General features: G+C 34.3%; 1 protein-coding gene and 1 long non-coding RNA gene across 3 annotated transcripts in view; one reads left to right on the plus strand and one right to left on the minus strand.

Annotated features, from left to right (window-relative positions):
* Positions 1-1901: 1901 nt before the first annotated feature.
* On the plus strand, positions 1902-9504 carry LOC105669592 (neuropeptides capa receptor-like). The gene is made up of 6 exons (XM_012362641.2): positions 1902-3235; positions 6807-6897; positions 6981-7180; positions 7518-7766; positions 8005-8326; positions 8557-9504. Exons 1-6 carry the CDS (start codon positions 2968-2970, stop codon positions 8804-8806), a joined length of 1380 nt encoding a protein of 459 aa, XP_012218064.1. The 5' UTR covers positions 1902-2967; the 3' UTR covers positions 8807-9504.
* The window catches only part of LOC105669593 (uncharacterized), a 52645-nt gene continuing 44252 nt past the window's right edge, over positions 3230-11622 (minus strand). For both annotated transcript variants that reach the window (XR_001100293.2, XR_001100292.2), the window contains 2 exons: positions 3841-3891; positions 3230-3742 (listed from right to left, as the gene is read on the minus strand). This is a non-coding gene — a long non-coding RNA (uncharacterized lncRNA). The remainder of the gene's footprint in view (positions 3743-3840; positions 3892-11622) is intronic.

Genomic DNA, 11622 nt, shown 5'->3' on the forward strand with positions numbered 1-11622 from the left:
TTTAATAGAGATGGACTTGCGTAACGAAACCGTCCGATCTCTATTTGCACAGAAATAATACCTAAGTTTCTTTAATGACGAAGAACTGCCTCTGGCGATTTTTCTTATCGCGTGGAGCTTTCTTAGATACTTGCGATAAACGAATGAATGAGAAAGAAGATTGGTTTTGCGAAATTAAATCCTTAACCTTATAAAACTTTAATTTACCGATTCCTTATCTTGCCTCTATCTTTGCCTTTGTAAAACAATTCAAGTTTATAATCAATTATAAAACGCGACGGATTTCTAAAATGTTTAGTCTTTGTTCTTTATCTATAAATTGATACAAACAACTAAACGTGTGGGAAAATTTTTAATTAAACTTGTAATTGTTATATGTGCTAGTAAAATCAATAACGAACTCACGCAGACTAATTTGCATTTTGGAGATACAAGATAAATTGTCTATTCAAATTTTAGAATATTTTCAGAGATATGATGCAAAGGGCGTAGATACAACGAGATAGGATTGTTGATAAAACGCTGCTCTTTTATTTTTCTAAAAGAATCTTTCTTGTTCGTGTCAAGTGTTCCCGCGAGATAACGCGCAAGAGAATCTTTTCTTAAAATTTTTTCTTCACATTTATAGAATATGTGGAATGTGAATGCGCACGACGAGCATCTCGTTGTGTATAAAACGATACGAAGTATTGCGACTCATATCGGAAAGACGTTAGCGGCGTTAGCAAAAACGATTTATTTGGGCTTAAGAAGTCACACTTTTGTGCAGATAAGGCAGTGATATACTAGCTTCAGTTCGGTTGACGCGAATAAATGTAAACAGAAAGTGAGTAATGTTGCGCAAATGCCAGTAATAATAAGTAAGATCGTTTTGCGAAAACTGTTCATGCACGAGAGAGATTTAGAAAAAGAGATTTGAGAAAAGGCAATAGCAGAAATGCATTTCTTCACGCTACGCAGTGATTTTTCATGGATTATTTATGCAAACTTTTTTATAATTAATGTAGAAATATAATAAATTGTAAATGAAATAAATGAAAAACAAGAGATAATATTTATCATGTTAATTTATGTGCATAAAATAATTTTTATAATATGCACATCAATTTTGTTATTTTTTAATTAAAAATTAAAATGCAAAACTATGTAGATTAACTTATTAATCGTATTGATAATCATGGTTTTTTGCAGAGAATTATTAAAGTGAAAGGATATAAATTAGGTATATTTAAAAGCTTAACAGCTTACTGCAAAGTTAAATTATCTGGCTAAAACTTTACCATGCTTGGCAGTAAGTGGATAGCATGGAAACCTGACCTAAAATGCTCATCTTACACATGCTGTTTGTGAACTCTACGGAAAATAGTTTCGAAAAAATTTCGAAATAATGGTTGACGCTACAGAAAAATATTTCCGAGAATATTACCAAAGTACCGTGAAAATTATTCAGTATTTAAGACAATTTTTGTCGTTTTCTTCAAAGAAATTTAAGAAGCCAATGTCGAAATATCGGTGAAGTGTGGTTTTGAAGTAAATTTTCCCTTAAGAAAAGTAATAACAACATTTATTATTAAATTTGTGTGGAAAAATTTTTTCTTGAAGCTTAACGCATGTTCTTCGTGGAGAAAACTTTGTTTCAAGAATTAACATGCATCCTTCGTGGAGAAATTTTTTTTCAATGTAATATAAAATCTTTGAACAAATTTTCTTTTAACTTCACACATTTCGCCGTTTCGATATTAATTTCCTGAATCTTTTCGAGTTCGATACAATGTCGAGATATGTCGAATTAAGATGATAATGCAGATTTTCTGTGAGTTTTGTTGTGTTTTTAACGATGCCCAGAAAACAATATAATTAATCTGATTTATCAACGCGGTGCTATATTGGGAGAAGTTTTCTATCAGCGCGCGGAATCTACGGGCTGAGCAATCATCAGGTATCTGCGGTATCATCGAGAGTATCGCGATTCAGTTCGTACGCGACATCCTATCGCGAGTGACGTTGATTTAATATCTTCTCCCTCGTGGTGGACGTTTCTCTCTATTCTGATATACGTGGACTCATCGGCGCTGACTGACAAGCTAAAACAACGAGGTCACTTTGCACGATTCGTCATAACAAAACTCATGTTTTTGAAATTACAAACGCTATAAACTTGTCGAAACATATGTCTCCGGCAAATTACAAATAACATGTTCTTTTTCGGCAGTTTGATGTTCTGCCATGTGAATGCTGAATTGTAAACAATACGTCGTCAGTATATCGAGAGTCGTGATTTTATTTGCAGCCACTGTAAATAGTGTATTCGATCGATTTACAACTGCGAGCTTTTCGATTGTGCAAAATTGTGTAAATATAAAGGGACAAAAAGAGTGCATGAACTTGAACAACTGTGCATAGCGACTGTTGTTTGGGAATTAAATTACATAAATATTTTAGTGGTGCGACATATAAAAGAGTGCGCGATTTCTATTGATCTTTCTGAGCAAATTATAATTAAATTAATTAAATTGTGATTTTTTAATTAAATTATAATTTCTGTGTAACTCTACAATCGAGCGGGATATAATTGTTCTTCGGACAAAAGGCTCAAGGACACGGAAGTATCATCTTGTCGAACAGCAAGAAGTGAACACGTACCTGCGCTTTTATCCCGCTCAATTTCGCGTCGAGAGAGATTGCCCTCGAAGGAACAATACGAACACCGCGGCATTCATCAGGCACTCAGAATGCAATTCCTTTCGGCGCACGCTGTCTCGGGGATTCATCAAAGAATTCAGGACGCATAAGCGACTATCGTTTCTCTGTTCGCATCTCCTTCCGCGGAAGGATCCCGCGAGAGGAAGATTCGAGCGTATAAACGGATGACCTGTTAACGAGGCGTCAGCAAGGTTTACTGATTTCGACGAGTTTATCGAAACGCGAGTCGCTCTGCTCATTTGTTTGCACTTGCGATTCCGAGACATGATATCAGAATGCGCGGAGAACGGAACGCTCGATTGCTGGCGGAATTTGACCGAGGCCGAATACCTGAACGCGGTGCTCGGACCCAAGTATTTGCCCTTAAGTCTCGTAATACCGCTCACGATTGCTTACGTGGTTATCTTCGTCACTGGCATCTTCGGCAACGTCGCCACGTGCACGGTCATCGTCCGGAACGCATCCATGCGAACCGCCACCAACTATTACCTCTTCAGTCTGGCCATATCCGACCTCACTCTACTTACACTGGGTGAGTGAACACGAAAGATGTACAAATGTGTGTTGCACATGCTCGTGCATTCTTAGAATGTAATCAATTACGGCGTCGTTTTTGCACAGAACATTACTTTCGAAAATTAATGCCTTTCAAGCTCGTTCTTCCTCGCATTATTGCATTATTTCTTTCATCTTTGTTAACTCATCAGAGACAAAAATATCAGCTGGAACAGTGAGTTTGCTAAATTCGACAACTGCAATTGTTAATAAACCGTTGATAGTTTATAAAATAGATTGTAGAGCGATTAAAAATAATCGATCTCGAGAAATTAAATTTGTGATATTTTCTTTCGTATAAAAATACAAGGAAACGTTTTATTTAGTAATAAAGATAGATAGATTCAGTAGAAAGAAAGATAGCGTTGGGAATTGTAAATTCCAATGGGTGGATTAATATTCGATGTGCATCTCTTTAGAATAATTGGATTTCACTAGTAGCAATATAACATTGGATGGCGTCTGCAAACTGTTGAAAAAAATCCTATAATGCAAAATTAAAAGAAAAAATAAGAACACGCCTGACTTCTATTTGATTTTCTATTATCTCTTTGTAGTCATCCGAATACGGATTTTTAATACCTGCCCCAGTTTATTCCGATCGAAGCTCGACATCTCCGCCTCTTTATCATCCTGAAAACAAGAAATGCAAATGAAAAATTCAATAGAACACGATCTGAAGCTACTTCGGCTTTCGCGTTTCACGTGCTGCTACGTTCTTTGTTCGCGTTCAACATACGTCTTTTATTTCGCACGACACGGAATTTCGTACGCGTAATAGAATGGGGATTCAAGAGACTCTGGCGAGTCTCTTGCGCCAAGTAGATTATATCCGCGAGTGGGAGACATTCTTCCCTTATCAAAGCGTAGGGAGAGAGAGAGAGAGAGAGAGAGAGAGAGAAGAAAGAGAGAGAGAGAAAGAGAGCTGTCGCTTTTAATCATGAATTGATACAAAGCAATGTCGATGATCAAAAAGCGGCTAGTTCGCTAAATCAACGGCTCGTTAACTCTGTCGATGGCCAGATAATAATATGATTTTCATAATCGCTAAAGCGAAATGATAACGATTATCGACTTGACTAACCTGCTCTCGTTTGGACAACGCGGAACAATGGATATGTCAATTGGGCGAAAATTCGTTTGTGAAATGCATAAATTTTACTGCAAGCTATTTCCGACGGTGCTGAATAAGGTGGAAAAAAAGCCTTAATAATGAATGAGGCCGAATTCCGTCGAAGGAACAATTTTGTTCGTATTTTAAAGCCAATAGAGCGGTAGGATAAAATTAGCGCGCTTTAAAATGAAAAATGAGAATCTCCGATGTGTCTGGCATGCTTTTTCGCACCTTCCATTAAATATTATTTGCTTTGTAGAATTCAAAAGCGAGAATATCTCAACGGCATCAATAAAAAATATTATAAGCTATAGTCATGTCAAGAATATTATCTGCAATTGTAAAACTTATCAAGAGTTATTTATCTGTTTAAGCTTTTTTTTAAGAAATAGTTTCTAGCCTTTAACTGTTATATCATTAATGATTTATTTGCAAAATCGTGTGGAATTTGTTCGTAATAATTGTATCGGGCTTTTGTAAAATATGCAAATGTAATACGAATATTTTGTAGTGGAAATCTTTTTTCGGTATAAAAGAAATCAATTATTATATTATTATCTATATTATCGCGCTATCACGATCACTTGACGCGAGACTCTTAGCTACCTTCTCAGCATTGACGCACATAGATAAAAGCTTGAAATTAATCTTTGTTTTATGTGTACAATCGCAACTGTTATCTCCACGGTGGTTTGTTTGTTGAAACGACATTCGCATTTACGTCATTGTGAGAAATTTACGAAACCGAAGAATTAAGGCTGTAAATAAGGACTGCTTATTTATATATATGTATATGTATATATAATTAAATCGAGCAATTCGAATACCATTGTTAGACACAATAACGATTCTATATAAAAGATGTAAGACATCTCTTCGTTACTTTAAGCGTACTTGGAAACGTGAAAGCCGTTAATATCTTCTTAAAATGTATGAAACAAAATTTAATTGCATTTCTGAATAGAATCCAAATAATATTTAATATAATGAATAAGAATTTCGTTTAAAGAGGCAGATAAAATAAATACGATTTGGATGAATAAGCCAAAAAGTATGTAATTTGACAAACTAAAAAACTACTTTTTATTAAAAAAAAAAAAAATAAAATAAACGTAATTACGTTGCGTAAACTCGCCGAAATCGATGGATATCGGGAGAGATATATTATTCAAGAGTCAAAGAGTTTAATTATTTATAAATTAGTTATATAGAGTGTGATATGCGATAGAGAAAAAGGAAAAAAAAGAGAGAAATTGAAAATGAAATAGTCGCGCGCGCGTGAAGTTAAAAATGGTGCAACGGTCATTATACAAATGCAGTAAAAGGGTTTCGCGCTTCGCTGGGTGACGAGCGTTGTTATATAATGAGCATCGCTTTAGAAAATGTTAGCTACAATGGGAGCGGATCGAAGGGCTTCTATTCCAGGAAGCTCTACTGTGCACGATACGTTAACTTCCGGCGGTGACAACTGAGCATTACGAGAGTTTCGCTATCCATTGTGACGCTTCGTAAAAGAAGTATAAACGATTGCATGACGAACGACTAGCGGATAGCTTTTATGCTTTGGGAGATAAGCGAAAGATGTAAAATCCCTCATGTTGCAACGTGAAAACCGAGAAAAGAGACGAGAAAGAGACGAGATACTCTTGGCATTATTAATGATAATGTATTCTTTGGCAATCTACTTCTTGATTGAGATTTAGAAGGCTACAAAATAATACAACGTTCCTTCAATTACTTTGATATTCAGGATTTATACAGCAAAAGAGATCTTAATAATGTGCTAGCGAATTGCCGAAAATTAGAAAAATCGATTATTATTTATTTAACTCGCACAAATGTGCGCGGAGAATATTCGTTCGCTTTCGCGGTGTGCGTGAAAGTTATTTTAGCTTGCGTTACGCAGTGTGGAGGAAGCGCAACCTCGTTAATATTACGTGACGCGACGTGATGCCTCCGCGTTAATTACCAGCGCAAACTTAAGTCACTCGTAAATCTGCTTTTCGGGAAATTAATTTGCGCTCTCGCGAGTGTTTTATCCAAGTAACACGTCGTTTGGAATTTTGCATGCTGATGCGCACTAACGTAATTAGAAAAAACATAAGAAGATTAAAGCGAAAATCTGAATAGCACGTTCAAAGCCGGTGGAAAAAAATCTATAATTTTGTTAGCAAAATTAAGGATTACACACATATATAGCTTTTAGATAAACTTTGTAAATTGTTAAACAGGCTTACAAAGCCCATCTTACTGCGTTTTATTAGATCATGATTTTAAAGATTGAAAAAAAAACCATGATAATGTAATTTTTTTCGATACTAAACACTGAAATAAACTCGTTACGTACGAATTCGTAGAAATGTTCGTATCACTTTCATAGAAGATTCTAATCTATTAATCGCCGATCTATCAATCTGTTAATCAATCATTTCAGGTCTTCCCAATGAATTAAGTGTGTTCTGGCAGCAATATCCGTGGGCAATGGGCGTGGCGCTTTGCAAGATCCGGGCATATGTATCGGAGATGTAAGAAATACCATATTGTCTCCAGCCTTTTAATGTGCCACGGAGACTCGACACTTTCTAAATCTGAGTATCACTTCTTGTAGGTCATCTTATGTCTCAGTTCTCACGATCGTGGCGTTTTCTATGGAGAGATATCTGGCCATCTGTCACCCATTGCGCGTTTATTCGATGAGCGGTCTCAAAAGACCAACTCGCTTCATCCTTGCAGCCTGGTTAATCGCGATATTCTCCGCCATACCTTTTGCGATTTACACCAAAGTCAATTTCATCGAATATCCGCCAGGTTAAGTCGACATATTCCTCTCTTTATGTCTATTACGATTTTATAAATAAGTATTCAACAATTTATTCAAATTTTCTAATTATCTTATCTCACAATCCTTCGATTTTTAATTATTTATTAAGATTTTTGCACCAGTCATCAAGTATCAAATTCTTTCAGAATTTTCTCTTGTATTGTAAGTTTGAGATATTTTTATCACTGTTGCAAATTCTCAATTTTGATTATAATTGCACAAAATCTGGTTAAACTGTCTATCTAGTATTTTCACGATTTTTTTCCACATTTAAAATTAGAATATAACCAATACATTGTATATTATAACGTTATAATCGTACAGGATCAGGAAATTATTCGGCTGATTCGGCGATTTGTGCGATGCTTCTGCCCAACATGCCAAAATTTCCTCTGTACGAGCTCAGCTGTATCGTATTCTTTCTGATACCGATGCTTATAATCCTCGTGATGTATACGAGGATGGGATTGAGAATCAAGAGCACGACGAAAGATGCACTGGGTGCGATACAAGGCACCGTACACGGCGATTATCGACAGATTCAGTCCAGGAAGTCTGTCATCAGGATGTTAAGTACGACATTACAATTGCTATTCTCCTTTTAATAATTTAATTATGGTGAAAAAGATTTGCAAACAAGTGCAAATTTAATTGCGAATGTATTACGTATCGCATGAAGCACTCTAAAACTGATTTTATCTAAATTCGATCAAGCCGCACATTTTCTTTTCCTTTTGAAATTTTTAAACATTACAGAACGTTGATAATTAAGCTATAAATATTAAAATTCTTTATGTAATTTGCGTTTCAGGCGCGGTTGTTATCATGTTTTTCCTGTGTTGGGCTCCGTTTCACACGCAGCGTCTGCTTTATATTTACGCGCAAGAATCCGATTACTATTTGGACTTAAACGAATGGTTGTACATTTTAAGCGGCTGTCTATATTACTTCAGCGCCACCGTTAATCCTATTTTCTACAATCTGATGAGCGTCAAATATCGTCATGCGTTTAACCAAACGATATGCTGCAGAAATAGAAGATCAGCAAAAAAAACTTTAAATCAAAAATCTTATCTATGCAGATGCGATTTCTCGAATAAAGATCACGATCGAAACATTATGTGTTCCGTCAGGTACGACTTTGAAGTTCAATATTTTTTTAAGGCAGTGATTTGAATTTCTAACAAGACATTGAAAAGCTTTGAAATACTTTTTTCATTAAAATTTTCTCTATGCTATTAGTAACAAATAATAAAATTTTGGTGGCAAATGATTATTTTATATTTTAACAGAATATCCACGTGTCAGATTTTTTTTCCAAAGATGTGTGTCACACCATAATAATTTTATATATTTTCTCCAGATGTACCATTGCCCAAGCCAAAGAGATATTGTGTTTTACACCGAGCAGAGGAGAGAATACCAAGAACAGCAGCAGAAGTAACGGAAATACAAGCAGGTTCTTTCAAAACGCCTACTTGCAAAAGGAAAATTCATCGGAACCTCTCTTTGCAAGGGGGCATTATCTCGCTAACAAACAACTCAGCAACGAAAGCACAACGTCCACGAAAAGATCAGAGGACACTGTTTCTGTAGTTAAATGCGATCTGTGATCTATTTTAATTCACTATTTTTAGATATATATATAAAACATATAACGTTGTAAATAGATAAATAAGTTTGTACAATATAATTTGCAGATAATTAGCTTCGAATTATTAATTATATAATAACGCGTCAAAATTTTACACTATTTATTCCGGAATAAAATTTCACACATTATGCCTGTTATTTATTGTACGCGTTTGTGAATTTATAAAACTTTAAAAGGTAAATATTTGAAATTCTGACACACGAGAATAATAACTTTTCCCGAAGCTCTGATACAATTATTCCCATACAAATCGCAGCACGCTTTATATCAACAAACTATCAATTTTTAATAAAGATAAATTTGCAGTTGTGATGGTTCAAAAATATGCTTTTAATAAAAATCTGTGTCAAGCTTCAACTCATCTCAGCAGCAATGATGTCAGCCTGTTTTTAGCCGATTAATTTTTAACATGTAACATACTCGTATTCTGTAAATAAAATATTATTCATGCGAAACTTTTAAAGTTATTACATCGTTAAATGTAATATGTGATTTATATTGTTGTATATAAACAAATAATTTTGTATGTAATAATTTTATATCTTTTATTTTGATATTTTGGCTATTGAGTGTAATTAAAAATTTGCATTTCAAGTGGCATTGGCTATGCATATTCATTCTATTGTATTTTAAATAAGATATGTATTATATGCACAACCGAGTTTTCTTCTCTTTTGTCATTCTCGGCGCCTGCAAATAACTGATCATTTCCTGAATTTATAAGCGTATTACATGACCGAATGACCGTCGAATGATGTAAGAAATAATTGAGTCTCAATATATTTTGTTACTCATATTAATACTTTATATAAGGAAATCTTTTTCATTAGATAAAAAGTATGTGAAAAAAATATTGACCTGCAATATCCGTCGCAATATGTGTTATTTTATTTTTATTTAGTCGTTTCCCTTTTTTTCATTTAGATTGACACCTATAAATATAAATGTAATTTTCAAAACGTAACAGATATTAAACGACGAATTTTTATACCAACGTAACAGATATTAAACGACAAATTTTTATACCAACTTTAATTATAAATTTTTAGAAATCAAATTATTGACAGTTGAACTCACACGTTTCCAAATAATATTACATATAATATACATATATATTAGCGATAAATTGTACTTTCTAAACCTACACTGTTAAGTATTCTTCTCAAATTCAAGATTCAGAAACAAAAATATTTATACATATACATGTAGCAAAGAGATAATATAAAACAGAAATCAAACGAAACATAATTCTAAATACAAATGTCAATACGTGCGTTATACGCGATCTCGTGAGACATAATAAATATGAGAGCACTCTAACGTGTATATAAATTATTTAATATATAACTTAATATTCAAAAACTCATAAAGTAACATGTTCTTTATACTGAAATTGGTGTTAATAATCTTACTAAATGAAACAAACGCGTATATCACGCAAAATATCGAAACAATATTGCTGCCGGCATGCTACTCGACAGAGGTACATACGTGCGTTTCACTGTACTACTTTATTCATTGCTCAATATTCAAAACATTATGCGAGAATCATCAAGTCTTTTCTTCATTGTCAATCAATTTATAGATATCATTAACTATAAAAGTTTTCGGACAATTGATTCAACTATACACGGTTTATCGAGATATAGTAAATATCCGCTGTAGTGATGATTCAATACTTTGCACTGAGAAACGATCGACGAGTTCGTAATCGTGAAATGCGGCTTTTTCAGTCTTAAGTGCCGCAATTGCACGCTTTGGCGAAGGAAGTGCAGTTCACGATACTGACATGCCGTAAATGGCTTGCGCTATATTCTGTCGACGAAAGACGTCGCTACTTATTACGCTCCACGTGAAAAACCGATGGATTTAAACATCTATCCATACTTTTCGGATGGAATGTGGAGATGGCCAGGATTATTACTGTCGTAAGCATTATTGTCTGCTAGAAAATTACCGATTCAGAAAAAAATTGTCAAAAAATTATCAACACGTAAACGAGGACCACAAAACGCGCGTAATCAGTCCAGAACCGTCCGTCCAGTTCGTCACTTCATTGAGTACCAGTCGTCTACTCCAGACGAATTATCCTCCATAACTTCTGTTTTGCGTAGCATTTCTACGTAGCAATTCTACGCTCGACGTAAACGAATGGACTGAAAATTATGCCGAAAACGGTATTCCAAACATTTTCATTAATTGGTATTAGTAACAGCAGAAAAAAACAATTAAAAAATTATTAGTTATTAATTGACATTACAGAAAGGGAAGATAAATCGTTGACAAAGTGGACGCATTTTTATGATTTCGTATGAGAAAGTGCCTCAAAAGATAGCACGAGAGCGATGAGCGATCACCCATTTTGCAGATATCATTAAAGTCTGAAAGTTTTCGGACAATTGATTCAATTGAACCTGCATAAATATTTCAGTAATCAAATCTTAAAATAAGATTTTATTAAAATACAATCTATTTTTAAAATTTCCTAAAAAATATACTTCTCTTATTCGCATCTTTCAAATTTATTTTTCACAATATTGATTTCCTTAATTCAATCGCTTGCAATTTATTGATATCTTTACATTCTTAGGAAAAATAAAAAAGGGGAATAAAAAAAGTGCGACCGGTCTGCGATATCTTAAATACTTCTGAGACATCAAGAAATCATCGATAGCGGAACATTATTATTCGTATTCCATAAACCAATTCATATTCCCCGCAATACTCTTCTGCCGGCATTCTTACAACTTCTAGAAGAAATTTTATTGAATTCCG

Source organism: Linepithema humile, chromosome 1 (assembly GCF_040581485.1).
Source record: "Linepithema humile isolate Giens D197 chromosome 1, Lhum_UNIL_v1.0, whole genome shotgun sequence".
NCBI classification, from domain to species: domain Eukaryota; kingdom Metazoa; phylum Arthropoda; class Insecta; order Hymenoptera; family Formicidae; genus Linepithema; species Linepithema humile.

Bases quoted from the DNA above. Each gene is read 5' to 3' on its own strand.
- LOC105669592 (XM_012362641.2), top strand. From the start codon at position 2,968: ATGATATCAGAATGCGCGGAGAACGGAACGCTCGATTGCTGGCGGAAT. The intron at 7,767-8,004 runs GTACGACATTAC...TTTGCGTTTCAG, and splicing joins GTCTGTCATCAGGATGTTAA to GCGCGGTTGTTATCATGTTT. The intron at 8,327-8,556 runs GTACGACTTTGA...TATTTTCTCCAG, and splicing joins AACATTATGTGTTCCGTCAG to ATGTACCATTGCCCAAGCCA.